The sequence below is a fragment of the Mustelus asterias genome, chromosome 10 (assembly GCF_964213995.1).
Source record: "Mustelus asterias chromosome 10, sMusAst1.hap1.1, whole genome shotgun sequence".
In the NCBI taxonomy this organism is placed as follows: Eukaryota; Metazoa; Chordata; class Chondrichthyes; order Carcharhiniformes; family Triakidae; genus Mustelus; species Mustelus asterias.
In genome coordinates this window covers 111,740,556-111,762,721 of record NC_135810.1, presented here as the reverse complement: position 1 = coordinate 111,762,721, position 22,166 = coordinate 111,740,556, and the positions used below count along the sequence as shown (strand labels likewise).

Here is a 22,166-nt window from a genome sequence, read left to right as displayed (position 1 = left end):
ACTCAAAAAACCAAACAACCAACTGGTGCCAGGAAATATAAATCTGATAGCCAGGTTCCGCATGCATGAGGACAGCCTCAACTGGGATCTTGGATTCATGTCACACTAGGTGTAACCCCCACCATTTGGCCTGGGTTTGCAAATTCCTACTAACTGCCCTAGCTTGAGACAATTCACATCTCTTTAACCTGTGGTTATCCCTCTCTCCACTCACACTGTCTGTACCTGTAAAGACTTGATTACCTGTAAAGACTCACATTCCAACCATTGTCTTGCAATTGCACCTCTGTCTATATATGCCGTGTTCTGTGTTTGGGAACCCAAATCTCCACTCACCTGATGACGGAGCAGTGCTCCGAAAGCTCATGATTCCAAATAACCTGTTGGACTTTAACCTGGTGTTGTGAGACTTCTTACTGTGCCCATCCAGTCCAATGCCGGCATCTCCACATCAGAAAATATAAATGTTAGAGTATTTGACATTTGACTAAGTGATCTACCCCTTCCTGGATTGATTACCCAAGTCTGGGGACGATTTAGGATTTAGATGGTGAGTTCTCAGCAGTGATACGGAAACTCCCCCCAAAATAGCATCTTGGCATTGGCAGGGACAAATGGGTGTCTCAATAAAGCAAAACCTGTTCATTTCAGACCAGGAACAGCAGGAGAGGGTGGCTAAAGAACAAAAAAGACTTCACAAATCTGTATTGTGTCTGTTATCCCCGGGTTCTACTCAAGAGTTTTCCAAGTAAGGTGTCAAATGGCCTGTACAAGATCCTGCAGGAAGGATGGTGAAGGGTCCACTTAGAATCATAGAATCCCTACAATGCAGGAGGAGGCCACTCGGCCCATTGAGTCTGCACCGACTCTCTGACAGAGCATCTTACCCAGGCCCTCTCCCCCACCCTTTCCTCATAACCCACACATTTCCCATGGCTAATCCATCTAACCTTGGGGCACTAAGGGGCTTTTTAGCATGGCCAATCCACCTAACCCGCACAACTTTGGACTGTGGAAGGAAACTGGAGCAGCCAGAGGAAAAACACGCAGTTACCCAAGGCCAGAATTGAACCCGGGTCCCTGACATCGTGAGGCAGCAGTGCGAACCACTGTGCCACCGTGCCACCACTTAAATAAGCATAGAAGCATTCAGATAAATGTCAAAGAAAATTGTAAAAGTAAAGTTGCCATAGTCAGTGACTGGTGGTGAGTTATCCTGAGGGCGAACACACCTCAGGCGAGGGGCAATGTTGAGAAGGCAGGCTGAGAACTCATGAATAACCTCAGCCAGTATGGGTGTAAAGTAAAGTAAAAGCAAAGTTTATTTATTAGTCACAAGTGAGGCTTACATTACATTGCAATGAAGTTACTGTGAAATTCCCCTAGTCGCCACATTCCGGCACCTGTTCAGGTAAATGCACCTAACCAGCACGTCTTTCAGATTGTGGGAGGAAACGCACGCAGACACAAGAAGAACGTGCAGACTCCACACAGACAGTGACCCAAGCCGGGAATCGAACCCAGGTCCCAGGTGCTGTGAGGCAGCAGTGTTAACCACTGTGCCACCGTGCCACCCTGCTATTGGCATCACTCTGCATCCCTAACCAGCTGTCAATCAGACTGAGCTAAACCAACCCTGCAATTATAGGATGCCTCAGAAAGCTAACATCTTGATGTGGAAGAAGGTTGTGACTGGAAACAGTACCATTCTATAGACCACAGTATAATGCCGCAAGAAATTGAATGATCTTACACAATCTGCCAAGGTTTGTAGAGTTCTAGGGGTTATTTTTTTATTTAAATTTTCATTCAAGAGTTAAAAGGTTATAAAGCAAAGATCTGGTTCATGGGCGCATGGGATATCAGGGTTGGATGGTACCAGGTGGTCATTAAAGCAGTCACTTTTGAAGGCAGAGCTTATCATGGGTGTTTGTAAAGATCTCTTATCTGCAGTCCACAGGTTGAACGTGTGAAATTATCTCCAAACCACCCAGCAAGTATCAATCAAATCAACAAAGTGAAATTTATTTTACACGTCTGTTAACAGCAAAATGACTCATAAGACGCAGTGGCACAGTGGTTAGCATTGCTGCCTCACAGCGCCAGGGACCCAGGTTCAGTTCCGGCCTTGGGTCACTGTCTGTGTGGAGTTTGCACGTTCTCCCTGTGTCTGCATGGGTTTCTTCCGGGTGCACTAGTTTCCTCCCACAGTCCAAAGATGTGCAGGTTAGGTTGCTAAATTGCCCCATACTGTCCCAAGACATATCGGTTAGCGGGGTAAATACAGGGTAAGTCGGTGCAAACTCGATGGGCCGAATGGCCTTCTTCTTCACTGTAGGGATTCTATGATATCACAGAGAACTTATTAAACAGGACTTTCTGGAGAATTTTAATGGTGAGGCAATGTCGTGTTATGGAGAGTTATATTTATAAATTACCTTTGTTCTGCCACAAACACATTATGCTACCTTTCCTTTATACCACTTTCGGCACCGTCTTTAGTCCTCAACACTGCCATTAGCACTTCCTTTTGTGACAACGGCCTGAGAAATTAGGCCCAACAATATATTGGACACTTACTACTGACGCTGCATTGATACACGAGGTGAATATTGCTGAAACAAGAGACAGGATGGCGATGTTATGATCCCAGCTGATGTTACCATTGGACAAGGCAGATCCCAGGATGGAATCCAGCTTGATTGATCCTGACTTTTATTTTTTGTTTAGGTAGATGGATAAACAAAGTCACATGACTGCCAATTAACTTCCAACAAAATAAAACATGTATTTAACAAGAAAAGTTTAACTACAGTACACTATTCCTTCACCCCAGCCACACCTTTACACATGTATACAGATTTGTAAGGGTAACACAAGTTACAATATCTATCTTATTTTCTAATGTTCTCAGTAAGTCCATGTAAACCAGTAGGAAAAATGTGGTCAGACACCCCTCACTCTGGAACCAAGTGACAGATGCCATCAAAAACAACTTCTGTGGATTTCTATCAAATTCCCGCAGATGCTTGTCACATGATGAACCAACTGGTCTCATTGGAACTGTGACTTCCACACAAGGATTTCCAATCTTCACTCTTCTCAGGATGTGGTTGGTAGGAGGAGACTGGCTGAAGTTAGGGAATACACAATCATAATGTCTTCTGGCTGAGTACCTTCTGATGGTTTTTAGGCCATGACGACTCTTCCATTGTTAAAGTGAAGTACCCCTGTTCGATGTGCTGTATATATACCAGTTCTGGTATGTGCCCCTGTTGGCTTTCGACCTGTGGTACCGTCATAGAAGCAATTTTGATCTGCTTCCAAGTGTCCAATTTTATGATGGGCCTAATTTCTCAGGCTGTTGTCACAAAAGGAAGTGTTAAAGGCAGTGTTGAGGACTAAAGACGGTGCCGATAGTGGTATGAAGGTAAGGGAGCAGAATATGTTTGTGGCAGGACAAAGGTAAGCACGCTGTGAAAACAAAACTTCAGAACAAGTGACAGATGGCCCTGTGTGGGCTGGGTTAGTGGCACCGGTTAAAATGTAAAACAATTGTCTTGAATTGTCTTGAAGACACCTATTTTGGTTTAAACAGAGCTGAACAGAGAAGCAAGAAAGCAACCCATTTACAGGAGGTGTACTGGTCATTTAAATATAATGAGACTGCATGCTCACACTTTAAGGCCTATTTTTAATCGAGGGTAGCCGGATTTTCCAGATTTCAGGCAACCTGGCAACTAAAGAAGATGACAGGTTCTAAATTGATGAGCTAAATGCTTGTATAGCGCTGCTGTGGATCAAGAGAAGGGCTGGAATAGTATGGGAATGGTAGTGGACAGGGGGGACAGACCATGCAAAGGTCCATAGACCTTGGGTGGGATTTTTTGGTTTTGGGGGCGAGCGGGGCTGAAAAATCCCTCCCAAGGTGTTTTCTCCAGACTCTACAAGCTACCCACACCGGTGTGATTTATCTGATTGCAAACCCCCCTCCCCCCAACTTCACCATGAACCCATCCACCCAACCACCATTTTCTCCTACCGACCACCATCAATCCACCCCTGACATCAGTTCCTAATCTCAACCCTATCAGATCCCTCACCCATTAATTCCTCCCCCACCCAACCTCCAGTGAGCTCCTCCTGACCGGTGATAAGGAAGACCCAGTCCAATATGAGATTGCCCCTCTAGGACTCCCCACCCCCATAATCCCAAGCACTTGCATCCCCCAACCATTGCACTCCAACTCACTCCCCAGACCACCCGCAAACGGGACCCCCCGTGATTCTCTCTCCGACCTATTCTAGAAGGCTTCAACCTTGTGAAGTCAGCTTTGTGTTTATCATGAGTGTTTGTAAAGATCTCTTATCTGCAGTCCACAGGTTGAACGTGTGAAATTATCTCCAAACCACCCAGCAGGTATCATTCAAATCAATAAAGTGATATTTAGTTTACACGTCTGTTTACAGTAAAATGACTTATAAGGCATGGTGGCATACTGGTTAGCACTGCCGCCTCATAACGCCAGGGACCCGGGTTCAATTCCGGCCTTGGGTGACTGTGCAGACTTTGCATGTTCTTCCCCTATCTGCGTGGGTTTCCTCTGGGTGCTCCGGTTTCCTCCCACAGTCCAAAGATGCACAGGTTAGGTTGTCAAATTGCCCCATAGTGACCCAATATATATCGGTTTGGAGACTTATCAACAATCATAGCATCGTAGAATCATAGAGTCCTATAGTGCAGAAGGAGGCCATTTGGCCCATTGAGTCTGCATCGACCACATCCCACGCAGGCCCAATCCCCATAACCCCATGCAATTACCCTAGCTAGTCCCCCAGACACTAAGGGGCAATTTAGCATGGCCAATCAACCTAGCCCTTACATCTTTGGACTGTGGGAGGAAACCGGAGCACCCAGAGGAAATCCACACAGACATGGGGAGAACATGCAACTCCGCACAGACAATGACCCAAGCTGGGAATCGAACCCGGGTCCTTGGTGCTGTGAGGCAACAGTACTAACCATGTGCCACCGTGCCGCCCCAAAAAGCTTGACTGTGGAGAGAATGCGCATTTAAAGAAATCCTGCAGGAAATCTGGGGCATCCATTTCTCCACGTTTTTCTACCTGACGACAGTCAGCCAGCCCCATCCCAACCCATCCTCCCAGGTTAATCCAGGTCCGCACAAGGCAATAAAAGTTTAGTTCTTTATTCAAAGCTTACACAAACGCAAATTCCACATTTCCATTCTCAAACTTCTAGGTTTACAAAGTGCCATCTGAGTTCCGTTTGAAGAATAAAACACGATGAACTATGTGGCCTGGGCCATCCTGCCCTCTTGGAATAACTGGCGAGCTCATTGAAAGAACCGCCTGCAGGCATGACGGGCCGAATGGCCTCCTTCTGTGCTTTACATTCTCGGATTACATTAGACACGCTGGGATTGTATGAGATTATTTCAAAATTAGAAAGTTTCATTCTACAGTTTGGAAAGAGCAAGGTGTCCAAATCGATGCTCTCACGCTCACGTTTTATGTCCTCGGCCTGTTACAACGTTCCAGCGAAACCCGACACTAACTGGAGGACCAGCATCTCACTTTCCGATTCGGCACTTCACAACCTTCTGGACTCAACGTTGAGTTCAGCAAATTCAAGCCATGAATTCTGTCCTCCATTTTGATTTTTCCAGCCTCCCTGCTCCCCCTCCCCCCCCCCCCCTTTCCCCTTCCCCTTCACCAACCCCCACCCCACTCCCCTCCAGCACAAGTCTGTATCATATTCTCTTGTTTTGCTTTTGGAAAGCGCTGACCCTTGATCTGATATTCACACGTTCTTCAATCTTGCCTTCAGACTTTTATGCTGCTATTAACACCTGCTTTAGCCCTTAATACTACCTTTACCACCCCCTTTGTCTGATGTCCATATGATCTTTGTAATTTAATCTCTTCTGAATTCTAACATATGCCTCACTTTCAGTTTCTCCCACCCTCTCCCTTTTCAACAGCACAAAAATAATCACATTTCCCCCTGAAGAAACGCTGAGGAAGAGTCACACAGACTCGAAACGTTGACTTTGTTTCTCTCTCCACACATGCTGCCAGATCTGCTGAGTTTTTCCAGCATTTTCTGTTTTAAATCCAGAATATTAAATTGGCCGATCAGGGGCCAGCTGGATCTTCATGCAGAACATTTAATGCAACAAAACGCGGTCTAAAAGAATCAACTAATGTACAAAAGCAACATTTAAGCATAAGAATGTATTTCATTCCAAGATAATCCTTTCACGATCCAATGGTTGGAAAATCCTCTGCTGTACTCTTGCTCCAGTCAACTGCCAAGAACTTCCAAGTATTCACAATCATCCTGTAAATCTACAGAAAAATAAAATATTAGAATCGTATAATGGGATCATTTAAAGAATGAAATATAAATGTTTTTTAGGAGAGTAGGCAGAGAGAAAGTACCTCCACTAGCAGGTAAGTTAGTAGCCAGAGGACACATATTTAAGACATTTAATTGACAATATAACCAGACAAGGTGAGGTGTTATGTGTTTTTTAAGTAAATTCAAAAGTTCATAAGATATAGGAGCAAAATTAGACCATTTGGCCCATCAAGTCTGCTCTGCCATTCGATCATGGTTGATATGCTCCTCATCCCCATTTTCCTGCCTTCTCCCCATAACCCTTCAACCCATTACCAATTAAAAATCTGTCTAACTCCTCCTTAAATTTACTCACTGTCCCAGCATCCACCGCACTTTGGGGTAGCGAATTCCACAGATTCACAACCCTTTGGGAGAAGAAGTTTCTCCTCAACTCTGTTTTAAATTTGCTACCTTTTATCCTAACGATGACCTTTCATCATTAAGATTTGTAATGCACAATCAGAAAGCTTGCTGGAAGAAGATTCAATAGTAATTTTCAAAGGAGAATGGAAATAAATACGGGAAAGGGAAAAGATTTTAGGGCTGAGGGGAAAGAGAAACAGTGAAACTAATTGGGGAGCTCCTTCAAAGAGCTGGCACTAGTCCGATGGGCCAAATGGTCGTTTTTGTGCCGTAAGGTTCTACCATTCGATGGAAAGTCAGGACTCATTGAAGATGTGGTGGGGCCTTCACCTTTCACTACTTCTTGTGAATTTGTAACCCGTTCATTTAAATGTGTTGCTTCAAATAGTAAACAGGAAATCTTCCTGCTATATTTACAATGCCACAATGATCTATCGAGGTAGTGTGGTTTCTAAGACAAGGGAAGGCCTTAAAGGAACAATGAAGTGCATGTCTCACATAATATTCAGTCGGGCAAAATATTTTAGTTTTATTGTTTCCATAACTTCCTTACTTTAGTTTATTTCATAGAAATCAACAGTGCAGAAGGAGGCCATTTGGCCCATTAAGTCTACACTGGCTCTCTGATAGAGCCATGCTCTTCCCCATGCCCCATTCCCGTAGCCCCACATAATCCCTCTAACCTACACACCTTGGGACACTAAGGGGCAATTTAGCATGGCCAATCCTACACATCTTTCAGACTGTGGGAGGAATCCAGAGCACCCGGAGGAAACCCACGCAGACAGGAGAATGTGCAAACTCCACACAGACAGTGACCCAAGGCCGGAATTGAACACAGGTTCCTGGTGCTGTGAGGCAGCAGTGCTAACCACTGTGCCACCGTGTCTCTGTATGCTAAGCAATAGACAGAATGTAAATGAAAATCAGCTGGGTTTTCTTAAGAGTGAGCAACTCTGTCTGCCAGTTTAGCACCCATGAGCTGAAGGTGAAATTTTAAAAGTTTATTTATTAGTGTCACAAGTCGGCTGACATTAACAATGCAATGAAGTTACTGTGAAAATCCCCTAGTTGCCACACTCCGGCGCCTATTCAGGTACACTGAGGGAGAATTTAGCATGGCCAATGCACCTAACCAGCACGTCTTTCAGACTGTGAGAGGAAACCGGAGCACCCGGAGGAAAACCCACACAAACACAGGGAGAGCATGCAAACTCCACACAGACAGTTACCCAAGCCGGGAATCGAACCCGGGTCCCAGGTGTTGTGGGGCAGCAGTGCTAACCACTGTGCCACCGTGCTGCCTCTTTTTCTTCAATGCCTTCACCTGGGAATTTATCCCCCTGTGTGCAGTATATTTAAATATAGGCCTGAATCTTTCAGATGGTGGGGTCTCACTTCCCATCATCCGAAGAGTCAACAGGGAACACATCCCCGAGACTCAGAGTACCCCCATCTCACACTCGAATGAACAGTAAGTGGCTGCAAGCGGAACTTCTGCCCCTTACCCCGGAGAGAGTCCTGCCTTAGAGAGCTGCCAGCAAATCTGATTGGCTCTCCAGCGACAGCGCTCCGCTGGGCAGAAGAGGAAATGCAGGAAGACGCCTGAGGCTAAGTCCGGCGTTTAGGCCGAGGTAAGTTCAAGGGGTCCCAGAGTGGGGAGGGTAGAGAAAGCCTGGGGGGGGGGGGGGGGGGGGCACAAAGGAAGCAACTGAGGTCTCAGGGAGGAGGCCTTTTGCCCATCCCTCGTTTCCCAAGGGCAGTTGAGAGGCAACCACATTGCTGTGGCTCTGGAGTCACATGTAGGCCAGACCAGGTAAGGATGCCAGATTTCCTTTCGTAAAGGGCATTAGTGAATCAGATGGGTTTTTCTGACAATCAACAATGGATTCATGGTCATCAGTAGCTTCTTAATTCCAGATATTTTTTATTGAATTCAAATTCCTCCATTTGCCATGGTGGGATTTAAACCCATGTCCCCAGAACATTAGCTGAGTTTCTGGATTAATAGTCTAGCGATAATACCACTAGACCATCGCCTCCCCATATGGGGAAAGTCATGAGCCTGTTGGGGCCTCAGTAAAAGTCTATTTGTATGCATATCAATTACAGGACTCGATCTTGTGAAGTATCCTATCTAATAGTCATTTGGTAGTACATAACTTTAGTATTGCTGAAAAAAGAGACATATTGTTGAAGCTTTTTCTCTTGCACTCATCAGGACAATTCACCAAGTAAAGGAAACAACAATTCACACTGCATAAGAAGAATGTGCTGATTGATTGGCAAGTGTCCTTTCCCACTCCAGCAATGCCTTGTCCTTCCATCTTTTAGAGAAATCTCTGCTGGCCAACCAAAGGATTCCACAAGCACCTCCAAAACCTCCACCACCTAGATGGACAAGGGCAGCAGCCACGTGGGAACACCACCACCTCCAAATTTCCCTCCACGTTGCACACCATCCCTGGCTTGAAGATATATCACTGTTACGTCATCAGTCATTATGTCACATTATCAGTAACCCCCACAGCTTGCCCCCTGGACTTGCAGAATCTCACTAGCTGTTCTGTCTGGAGACAATACACATCTCTTTAACCTGTGTTTAATGCTCCCTCCACCCACATTGTCTGTACCTTTAAGACCTGGCTGGCTGTAGGGATTCGCATTCTAATCAGTATTCTGTAACTTGATTTCTGTGTCTCTGTGCACTGTTTGAGAGCACATTTCCACTCCATCTGACGAAGGAGCAGCGCTCCGAAAGCTTATGGTATTTGCTACCAAATAAACCTATTGGACTTTAACCTGGACTTCATCAGTGCCAGGGATTACAGTTAAATTACTCTAACCCCCGACCTAACAGCAGTGTGGAAGCAGTGATTCAAGAAGGCAACTCACCACCACCTTTGCAAGGGCAGTATGGTGGCACAGTGGTTATCACTGCTGCCTCACAGCGCCAGGAACCCGAGTTTGATTCCCGGCTTGGGTGGCTATCTGTGTAGAGTCTGCACGTTCTCCCCGTGTCTGCGCGGGTTTCCTCCGGGTGCTCCGGTTTCCTCCCACACTACACAGATGTGCGGGTTAGGTTGACTGGCCGTGCTAAATTGCCCCTTAGTGTCAGGAGAAATGCAGGGTAAGTAAGTAGGGTTATAGGTATAGGGCCTGGACGGGATTGTTGTCGGCGCAGACTCGATGGGCCAAATGGCCTCCTTCTGCACTGTAGGGATTCTATAACCAGGCGTGGTCAACAAATGCCGGCCTTGTAATGCTTTTTTTAAAATATAAGATGGCTTTCTCATTTTGTCTGACCTACTGTGTATTGTCTTGACAATAAAATGAATTGTTAGCTCTTCCTGAGGAGTGGAAAACACAAAGGAAAGAAGAGAAGGGGGGGGTTGGTTAGGGCGGAGGAATAATCACTCCGATCACTGCTCTCTCAGCTGCTCAGAGTACTCATTCTGATGTAATTCATAATAACAAATGAAAATCAATATAATAGAAAAATATTGACAAATTAAATTGATCTGCCTGACACTGACTTGTGCGGAGTGTAGGCATCCTAACAGATATAAATGAAATGTAATCAAATTGGCTCTCTGGGTGAAAACATGAAATTTGTAAGTTACCTGACAATTATGAAAAACAAGCCAGACAAAAAAAAGCAAAGTGTCTTGATATATGAACTTAAATCAAGGCCTAATTGAATTTACTTTATTTATTCTGAAGACCAGAGTTTGAATGTTAGGGTAATAAAGACAGCAGAGTCTGTCTGCTAAACAAATCACATAAGTTGATAAGAGAAATTGGTTGGAGAAATGAATTGAAGATTTTTTTTCTCTGGAAAAGCCCGGATCAATCAGCCTGCATCTGCCTGCTACGGGCTCCAGTGAATTCTGATTGACTTGCGATCTGAAAGGATGGAGCTCCACACATCAGCCCGCTGCACACCATCACATGCAGCTCAGATACAACAACCAACAGGCACGCCTCTACTTTCTCAGAAGGCTCAGGAAATTTGGCACGTCCGCTACGACTCTCACCAACTTTTACAGATGCACCATAGAAAGCATTCTTTCTGGTTGTATCACTGCTTGGTATGGCTCCTGCTCTGCCCAAGACCACAAGAAACTACAAAAGGTCGTGAACATAGCCCCGTCCATCACTCAAACCAGCCTCCCATCCATTGTCTCTGTCTACACTTCCCGCTGCCTCGGCAAAGCAGCCAGCATAATTAAGGACCCCACGCACACGGACATTCTCTCTTCCACCTTCTTCTGTCAGGAAAAAGATACAAAAGTCTGAGGTCACGTACCAAGCGACTCAAGAACAGCTTCTTAACATTACATTCTGCACCCTCTCCTTTCCTTCTCTAACCAATATGCTTTGTGTACAAGAAACTATACTTTTTACTGTATACTAATACTTGTGACAATAATAAATCAAATCAAATCACATTCTCTGCTGCCATCAGACCTTTGAATGGACCTACCTTGCATTAAGTTGATCTTTCTCTACACCCTCGCTATGACTGTAACACTACATTCTGCACTCTCTCCTTTCCTGCTATATGAACAGCATTCTTAGTCTGTATAACGTGCAAAAAACAATACTTTCCACTGTATCCCAATATATGTGACAGTAATAAATCAAATCAAAAATCACCACATCCAGACCAAATAAAGCTGTGGTGTGAAAGTAGCAGAATTTCACTGGGATCGCACTGTTCAAACTGACCATATAACTTTTCAAGACGTCTTGCCTCTTTCAGCATCACCCCTCTTCAGCAGGCTGGGAAGCCACTGGTTTCGGCCTCATGCTGTCAGATGGTGCATTTTGTAAACGTTCAAGGTGTGTGCATCTCCCCCAGAAGCCTGGCCAATACGCAGTACCGCCCAAAATAGAACCACTGGTCATTCAGCTCACTTCTGAATGTGGGATTTAATCCCATAATGAATCATCACTACAGCACCCTGTGGGAAAAACAGGTCGGACCAGTATTCATATCTCCCCATTAAGACTGTTTCTTTTTCCCTCTGGGCAGGTTAACAGCCACTGCACTCCGAAAAATAATCCTGACACGACAAGGCTTCAAATTTAAGAATATATATACACAAGGTACACACCCAAAGGGTTGTGAATCTGTGGAATTCCCTGCCCAGTGAAGCAGTTGGGGCTACCTCACTGAATGTTTTTAAGGCAAGGATAGATGAATTTTTGAACAGTAGAGGAATTAAGGGTTATGGTGAGCAGGTGGGTAAGTGGAGCTGAGTCCACGAAAAGATCAGCCATGATCTTATTGAATGGCGGAGCAGGCTCGAGGGGCCAGATGGCCTACTCCTGCTCCTAGTTCTTATGTTCTCATGTTATGGCTAAGATAAATTGTTCAGTGGGGCAAGGGGTCCAAGTGCAACGAGGCCCAGGGAAGATAGTGAGATACCCAGGAGGAAGAGGGATGACAAATGGATTTTCATACAGTGAAAATAATAAAATTGAGGAATTGATTCAAGAAGAAACAAATTTGAAGTATGAGGCCAACATGAGTCAACTGCACGGGGAGAGAAAAGATTAAAAGAGACGAAACACAAGTAAGATGGGGGTGTGTGTGTTATCCAAAACTCCGCAATCCATTTCTTAACTTGCACCCAACCCTATTCACTTACCACCTCTCTGCCCATTGACCTACATTGGTTCCAGGTCAAGCAATTGTCACAAGCAATCCTTGTCTTCAGATCCCTCCATAGCCTTGCACCTCTCTATCACTGTGATCTCCTCCAGCCCTACAACCCTCCATGAGAGCTGCGCTCCTCTAATGCTTGCCTCATGACATCCCTGATTTTAATCACTCCACCATTGGTGGCCGTGCCTTCAGGTGCCTCGGCCTAAACTCTGGAATATCCTCCTCACGGCTCCCACCTCTCCCTGTGTCCGTGTGGGTTTCCTCTCACAATCCAAAAGATGCGTGGGTTAGGTTGATTGGCCGTGGTAAATTGCCCCTTAGTGTTAGGGGGCACAGTAGGAAGTCTCACAACACCAGGTTGAAGTCCAACAGGTTTATTTGGGATCACAAGCTTTTGGAGCGCTGTTCCTTCATCAGGTGAGTCTGGTTAGGGGGATTAGCCAGGTAAATACATGGGGTTACGGGGATAGGGCCTGGATGGGATTGTGGTCGGTGCAGACTCGATGGGCCAAATGGCCTCCTTCTGTACTGTCGGAATTCTGTGATGATCTCGCTTTCCTTCTCAGGACACTCCTACAAACCTCCCTCTTTGAGCAAGTGTTTGCTTATCTGATTCAATATCTCCACATGTGACATGGTACCATGTCTCGTTTTTAAAATGATTTAGCGATCATGGTGGCACAGTGGTTAGTATCACGGTGGCACAGTGGTTAGCACTGCTGCCTCACAGCCCCAGGGACCCAGGTTCGTTCCCAGCTTGGGTCACTATCAGTGTGGAGTTTGCACGTTCTCCCCGTGTCTGTGTGGGTTCCCTCCGGGTGCTCCGGTTTCCTCCCACACTCCAAAAATATGCGGGTTAGGTGGATTGGCCATGCTAAATTCACCCTAGTGTCAGGGGGATTAGCAAGGTAAATTTGTGGAGTTACGGGAATAGGACCTGGGTGGGATTGTGATCGGTGCAGACTTGATGGGCCGAATGGCCTCCTTCTGCACTGTAGGGATTTAAAAAACACTCCTGTGAAGTCCCTTTGACATTTATTACATTACAGGCGATATATATAGCTATAAATTGTTGCTGCTGTTGCAATCAAAAAAGATGAATACATTAAGCCAAAGTGGCCTTTGGCCCTTCTGAAATGTTTTGATGTCGGACACCTCAAGTTTGCTCCTTCCATCGGCATGGACACAAATATCTCTGATTCTGCTCCTCCAGTGAAACCTTTAGCCCTCAAGTGCAATACTGTGTATTGTTTATTCATTCTTTCCTTTCAAAGATTAATAAACATGATATTGGAACCGAGAGGTTATAGCCGTGAAGGTAGATTGAATTGGCCAAAGCTTTCAGATTGGATTGAACAGGCTGGGGCTCATTCCTCTGGGTTCAAGATTCTGAAGGGTGGCCGGATCTGTCAGGTTATGAAGCGGTTTGATAGAGGAGCCGTGGAGAAGTGTGGGAAAGTCCAAACCTAGAGGTCATAAATATAAGTTTGTCGGAACTAAATTTATTAAAGCAGCAACACCTTTACTCAGAGTGGGGTTAGAACGTGGGACTTTAGGCAAGTAGCATAGGTTTAAAGAAAAGCCAGGTAGGTACAGGAAAGAGAAAGGAATAGAGTTAGGTGAAATAGGGTGAGAGAATGCTTGATTGGACCATAAACACCAGCATAGACCAGTTGAGCCAACTGGCCTGTCACTGTGTGCAAATCATAGAATCCCTACAGTACAAAAGGAGGCAATTTGGCCCATTGAGCCTGCATTGAAACTAATTCCACCCAGGACCTATCCCCATAACCCCACGGATTTACCCTGTTAATCCCTGTAACACTAAGGGGAAATTTAGCATGGCCAATTATCCTAACCCGCACATCTTTAGACTGTGGGAGGAAACCAGAGCACCCGGAGGAAACTCACGCAGATACGGGAAGAATGTCCAAGCTTCACACAGACATGCGAGGCCAGAATTGAACCCGGGTCCCTGGAGCCGTGAGGCAGCAGTGCTAACCACTGTGATTTTACTTCTGCTGACACCATTTGGAGCAAAATGTGGGCATCGCTGCTAGGCCACCAATCATTGCCCATCCCTAATTGCCCTTGAGAAGATGGTGGCGAGCTGCCTCCTTGAACCGCTGCAGTCCATGTGGTGTAGGTATACCCACAGTGCTGTTAGAGAGGGAGTTCCAGGATTTTGACCCAGCGATGGTGAAGGAACGGCCGATATATTTCCAAGTCAGGATGGTGAGTGACTTGGAGGGGAACTTGCAAATTGTGCTGATCCCATGCGTCTGCTACCCTTGTCCTTCGAGGTGGTAGCGGTCGTGGGTTTGGAAAGCGTTGCAAGAAATGGCTTCTTTGTGGGCGATTGACATTTGTGATTTAGAAAGAAACAAGTAGAAAAACAAAGTGGTTCTTGTACCAAGTACAGTCGAATAGCACTGTAACCTGAGCAGCAAATGGTCATGCCGGATATAAATCTATTTCTGTGAGGATCAAGAATGAAAAGAAAACTCACAAAGAGGATCCATTGTAATATTAAATTGTAATATTGAATTCACTTCAAAAAAGCAATTTATTGATCTACAGCCATCTTTTTATAAGACCAATGGAAGAGATATAAAGAACATAAGAACTAGGAGCAGGAGTAGGCCATCTGGCCCCTCGAGCCTGCTCCACCATTCAATAAGATCATGGCTGATTTTTTTGTGGACTCAGCTCCACTTACCCACCCGCTCACCATAACCCTTAATTCCTTTACTGGTCAAAAATGTATCTATCCTCGCCTTAAAAACATTCAGTGAGGTAGCCTCAACTGCTTCACTGGGCAGGGAATTCCACAGATTCACAACCCTTTGTGTGAAGAGGTTCCTCCTCAACTCAGTCCTAAATCTGCTTCCCCTTATTTTGAGGCCAGGCCCCTCGCCAGTGGAAACAACTTCCCTGCTTCTATCTTATCTATTCCCTTCATAATCTTATATGTTTCTATAAGATCTCCCCTCATACTCCTGAACTCCAATGAGTATAGCCCCAGTCTACTCAGTCTCTCCTCATAAGCCAACCCTCTCAACTCTGGAATCAACCTAGTGAATCTCCTCTGCACCCCCTCCAGTGCCAGTATATCCTTTCTCAAGTAAGGAGACCAAAACTGTACACAGTACTCCAGATGTGGCCTCACCAGCATCTTATACAGCTGCAACATAATCTCGCTGTTTTTAAACTCCATCCCTCTAGCAATGAAGGACAAAATTCCATTTGCCTTCTTAATTACCTGCTGCACCTGCAAACCAACTCCTTGAGATTCCTGCACAAGGACACCCAGGTCCCTCTGCACAGCAGCATGCTGCAATTTTTTACCATTTAAATAATAGTCCATTTTGCTGTTATTCCTACTAAAATGGATGACCTCACATTTACCAACATTGTACTCCATCTGCCAGACCCTCGCCCACTCACTTAGATTATCTATATCCCTTTGCAGACTTTCAGCATCCTCTGCACACTTTGCTCTTTCACCCATCTTAGTGTCATCTGCGAATTTTGACACACTACACTTGGTCCCCAACTCCAAATCATCCATGTAAATCGTAAACAATTGCGGTCCCATCACTGATCCCTGAGGCACACCGCTAGTCACTGATCGCCAACCAGAAAAGCACCCATTTACCCCCACTCTTTGCTTTCTGTTAGTTAACCAATCCTCTATCCATGCTAATACATTTCCCGTAACACTGTGCACCTTTATCTCATGTAGCAGTCTTTGGTGCGGCACCATGTCAAATGCCTTCTGGAAATCCAGATACACCACATCCACAGGTTCCCCATTGTCCACGCACATGTAATTTTCTCAAAGATAAATGCTGACCTAGCCAGTGATGTTCACATCCCATGAAATAGCGAAGAAAGAAATCATAGCAGCCTTAGTGAGAAAGTGCTAGCCACAAGGAGCATAATGGCACCCTTTGATGAAAAGTAGAAGCCTTTGGGAGGGTGTCACTAGCTCTGGAAAAAAGTATTGCCAGTCTTAGGGAGGGTAGAATGTCCCTCAGGGCCCTTTATTATAATCATAGAGTCACTACAGTGCAGACGGAGGCCATTCGGCTCATCAAGTCTGTACCAACATCTCCAACAGAGCATCTTGCCCAGACCCTATCCCGGTAACCCCATGCATATACTCCATTAATCCCCCTAAACTACACATCCAGGGACACTAAGGGGCAATTTAGCATGGCCAATGCACCTAATCTTTGGAGCACCCAGAGGGAACACACACTGGCACAGGGAGAATGTTGAACGCTGACAGTCACTCAAGGCCAAAACTAAACCTGGTTCCCTGGCGCTGTGAGGCAGCAATGTTAACCACTGTGCCACTGTGCCGCTCCCTTTATTCTTTAGGGGTTTTTTTGGATGATGTTGTATTTAATCATTGTGGCCTCACTTGGTGAGTCACCAACCCTAGAGATATTTATCATCAAAGAAGATGGTGTTTACAGTGAATTTTACTCATCAGCGCTCTTTAAAGCAAAGTTTCAGTTTGGGGCTAAAGGGATCAAGGAATATGGGGGGAAGACGGAATCAGGATATTGAATTTGATGATCAGCCATGATCAAAATGAATGGTGGAGCAGGCTCGAAGGGCCGAATGGCCTCCTCCTGCTCCTATGCTTATATTCAAAGTTGATTTTGATATATAAAGTTTACAGTTTATTTGTTTCAGAGTACATGCTGAGTAGGAGCTGGGGCTAAAGGTTGCAATCAAAGTTGCCATTTGAATTTGCTACTTTGCACTTTCATTTCCGATCACAAAAGAGCTAAACGCTTTCTATTTGTGGGTGGCCCAATTTCCAAACCTATTTTTTTAAATGCGGTATCTCAAAGACGTACTGGTTAGGCGCAGTGGCCGTGCTAAATTCTCCCTCAGTGTCCCCGAACAGGTGCCGGGGTGTGGCGACTAGGGGATTTTCACAGTAACTTCATTGCAGTGTTAATGTAAGCCTACTTGTGACAATAATAAATAAACTAATGAATAAACTTTAACTTTTACACGGCAGGTTTATTGTGGCTATGTTCCCCATTTCTGCATGTTTCCGCATTGAGAGAAGAAAATGCAGAACAGACCATGGGTTCGATTTTCCAGCCTCGCTCGTCCCAAAACCAGGAAATCCCGCCCTGGGTCAACAGACCTTTCCGTGGTCAACAGACCTTTCCGTGGTCTGCCCCTCGCCCGCTCCGATTCCCGTGGAGGGTGGAATGGGAAAATTCGCCCCTATGATTCACTGTCAAAATCAAACCAGTTCCCAAGAGGTACTGTTTGGAGGTGTGAATGTGGCGTGTGATTGGCGTGTTCGTGCTCTCCTCTAGATTCCTGCAGGGACCTGCAACTTGCAAATCACACACCATCCTGGCGTGGACATGTTTGCTCATTCCTTCAGCGTCACTGGCTCAAATATCCCAGCATTCCCAACCTAACGGTACTGCGGAAGTACATTCACCACAGCAGCTCCTTCTCAAGGTCAACTCCATTTACATAGAAACACAGAAACTAGAAGCAGGAGTAGGCCATTCGGCCCTTTGAGCATGCTCCCGCCATTCATTGTGATCATGGCTGATCATCAGATTCATCGAATCATAGAATAGAATTATAGAATCCCTACAGTGCAGAAGGAGGCCATTTGGTCCCTCAAACCTGTACCGATAACAATCCCATCCAGGCCCTCTCCCCGTAACCCCGCGTATTTACCCTGCTAGTCCCCCCAATACTAAGGGCAATTTACCATGGCCAATCAACCTAACCCGCACATCTTTTGGAGTGTGGGAGGAAACCGGAGCACCCGGAGGAAACCCACGCAGACACGGGGAGCACGTACAAACTCCACACAGTCACCCAAGGCTGGAATTGAACCCAGATGCCTGGTCTTGTGAGGCAGCATCACTAACCACTGTGCCACCGTGCCGCCCATTGTCAGATGTATTAGTATACAGTGAAAAGTATTGTTTCTTCTGCGCTATACAGACAAAACATACCATTCATAGAGTACAAAGGCGAGAAGGAAAGGAGAGGGTGCAGAACAGAGGGTGGGATTTTGCAGCCCCACTCCACTCGAGGCCGGAAAATCCCACCCCAGGTCATTTCAATATCCTGATCCCGCCTTGGGCAACAAATTCTGGCCCTGCGGGCAGTATTCCTCTTGCCAGAATGAATTTAAAAGAACCCTCTTCAGACAGAGCTGTGGGATGTTTTACGGGCTTTCTAAGCTGGCCGGCAGGGTCTTCAGTAAACCTCTCGTCTCAAAGATGGCATCTCCGACCATGCAGCAGTACAGGAGCTTATTCTAAACGAAATGTCACCTTGCACATTGTGTGCTCAAGTTCTGCAACTGAGCTTTAACCCACAACTTTCAGATTCACCAGGGTTGTCATACATCCAGCATACTAATGATGCTTCCAGCAAGTTCCTCAAACCTTGCAATGTTTGAACAGTTTCCATTCAGTCATATTTCTGCTGACTATAATAGAAACCTAGAAAAACTACAGCACAAAACAGGCCCTTCGGCTCCACAAGTTGTGCCGAACATATTCCTACCTAATGGGACAGTAAAGGGGATGTGTCTTATTAACAGGACAGCAGGAGGAAAAGCATCACCTTTATTCCTGTGTTTGTATTTGTCAACTCCTGTTTGTATAAATGATCCCCAATTTCATTCAGTAACAAAAAAAGATGGCGTTGTAGCGTGGCGACTTCTTGCAAGCCGATCCCAGCATAACTTCTAATTCCACCTTTTACTCTCGTTCTATGCTCTTAAAACTTTACTCTAACACCTTTAAACTTTACCATATATTAAGCTGACCTTTCTCTACACTCTACCCGTAACTGCAAAACTATCGCCGGAACTCTACCACCCTGCCCGCCATGGGAATAGGAGCGGGCGAGGGGCGGACAATGGGAAAATCCATTGACCTCAAGTGGGATTTTCCGGTCTCGGGTTAAGCGAGGCTGTCAAATCCAACCCTCAATTCTGCACCCTCTCCTTTCTTTCTCCCCTATGTACTCTATGAACAGTATGTTTTGTCTGTATAGCGCACAAGAAACAATACTTTTCACTGTATCCCAATACATGTAACAATAATAAATCAAATCAAGTTTTTCAATCGGGCTGATCTTTGTGTACTTTTCCAGATTGGATTATAAATAAATGGTTTTGTAATAAGGAAGAATAACTCTCACCAATTTTGCAGATACTCTAATCAGTCTAAGAGTTCTGTCAAACTGGAAAATACTTAAAAGCATCACTCACAACACTGACATTCATTGCACACACAGTGTGTAAAAGCACCTAACTGTATCTTGAAGCTTTGGCGACACCCTGGTCATATTATCTAACGCTTGGAGTGGAACTAGGATGTGAGTATGCACCAGAACAAGTTTAACGACAACCACCATTAGCCACAAACCACCCATCTGTAGGGCCTTATGCAAGTGCAGTAAATCCCATGATCACCATGAGGAAGAAACCAGCATTTTGAGTTTTAAGGTTTATTCATTAGTGTCACAAGTAAGTTTACTGTTCGGCTACACTGAGGGAGAATTTAGCATGGCCAATCCATCTAACCAGCACGTCTTTTGGATTTGTGGGAGGAAACCGGAGCACCCGGAGGAAACCCACGCAGACACAGAGAGAGCGTGCAAACTCCACACAGACAGTCACAGGAATTGAACCCAGGTCCCTGGCACTGTGAGGCAGCAGTGCTAACCACTGTGCCACCGTGCCGGCCCAAGGTAGGCAAGGTTAAGATCACATTTGCCCTTCCTGCTCTACCAATGGATACAGTTGTCTTGCTCCCAAGCTATGAAACTCCCCCCTCAAGCCCATTCACTGTATTATATTCACTTCTCACCACATTCAAATTCACCCTTAAAACCTCGCTACTTCTATTCCTCCTCAGACCTGGCACCAACCGGTGAAGCGCCTTGGGACAAAATAAATAATGGCTCTGAAGACTTGACCAACTTACATCATCCTGCCCACTATTTTCACATTCGCACGGACTGTGCAGGTTTAAATTTCAGATTTGTTTCTGTTTACCAGCTTTTTCCATTAGCATTGGCACCATAGTATATGGCATGCTCGAAAAAGAGAAGTTTTTAACTGCAGTGGTCATGTTGAGGCGTACGTTAGGTCCAGGCAACTGAAAACAGATGGAGCTCTGTAGGAATACAGAGAGAGTAGGAAAGAACTCAAATGGGGAGTTAGAAGGGCAAAAAGAGGTCACGAAATGTTCTTAGCAGATAGGATTAAGGAGAATCCTAAGGCATTTTATTCATATGTTAGGAACAAAAGAGTTGTCAGGGAAAAAGTCGGACCTCTCAGGGACAAAGGAGGGGAATTATGCTTAGAACCCAAGGGAATAGGGGAGATCCTAAATGAATACTTTACATCGGTATTCACAAAGGAGAGGGGCGTGTTAACTGGGAGTGTCGCAGAGGGAGGTGTTGACCCGTTAGAGAGAATCTCCATTACAAGGGAGGAAGTGTAAGGTTTTTTAGGTAACATTAAAATTGACAAATCCCCAGGGCCTGATGGCATCTATCCTAGACTGCTCAGGGAGACAAGAGATGTAATTGCTGGGTCTCTGACGGAAATCTTTGTCTCTTCATTGGACACAGGTGAGGTCCCTGAGGATTGGAGGATAACGAATGTGGTACCGTTATTTAAGAAGGGTAGCAGGGATAACCCAGGTAATTATAGGCCAGTGAGCTTGACGTCCGTGGTAGGGAAGTTGTTGGAGAGGATTCTTAGAGACAGGATGTATGCGCATTTAGAACGGAACAATCTCATTAGTGACAGACAGCATGGTTTTGTAAGAGGGAGGTCGTGCCTTACAAATTCGGTGGAGTGTTTTGAGGAAGTGACAAAAACGGTTGACGAAGGAAGGGCCATGGATGTCGTCTATATGGATTTCGGTAAGGCATTTGACAAAGTCCCTCATGGCAGGTTGGTTAAGAAGGTTAAGGCTCATGGGATACAAGGAGAGGTGGCAAGATGGGTAGGAAACTGACTTGGCCACAGGAGACAGAGGGTAGCAGTCGAAGGGTCTTTTTCCGGCTGGAGGTCTGTGACCAGTGGTGTTCCGCAGGGCTCTGTACTGGGACCTCTGCTATTTGTAATATATATAAATGATTTGGAAGAAGGTGTAACTGGTGTTATCAGCAAGTTTGCGAATGACATGAAGATGGCTGGACTTGCGGATAGTGATGAACATTGTCGGACAATACAGCAGGATATAGATAGGCTGGAAAATTGGGCGGAGAAATGGCAGATGGAATTTAATCCAGATAAATGTGAAGTGATGCATTTTGGAAGAACTAATGTACGGGGGAGTTATCCAATAAATGGCAGAGCCATCAAAAGTATAGAAACAAAAAGGGACCTAGGTGTGCAAGTCCACAAATCCTTGAAGGTGGCAGCACAGGTGGAGAAGATGGTGAAGAAGGCATATGGTATGCTTGCCTTTATCGGACGGGGTATAGAGTATAAAAGCTGGAGTCTGATGTTGCGGCTGGATAGAACGCTGGTTAGGCCACATTTGGAGTACTGCGTCCAGTTCTGGTCGCCGCACTACCAGAAGGACGTGGAGGCTTTAGAGAGAGTGCAGAGAAGGTTTACCAGGATGTTGCCTGGTATGGAGGGTCTTAGCTATGAGGAGAGATTGG

At 45.5% G+C, this 22,166-nt stretch overlaps 1 protein-coding gene across 2 annotated transcripts in view; it reads right to left on the bottom strand.

Annotated features, from left to right (window-relative positions):
- Positions 1-5,195: 5,195 nt before the first annotated feature.
- The window catches only part of LOC144499875 (SH2 domain-containing protein 1A-like), a 75,613-nt gene continuing 58,642 nt past the window's right edge, over positions 5,196-22,166 (bottom strand). For both annotated transcript variants that reach the window (XM_078222481.1, XM_078222482.1), the window contains exon 4: positions 5,196-6,372. In XM_078222481.1, the coding sequence (XP_078078607.1) occupies positions 6,329-6,372 (44 nt within the window). In that variant the 3' untranslated portion in view covers positions 5,196-6,328. The remainder of the gene's footprint in view (positions 6,373-22,166) is intronic.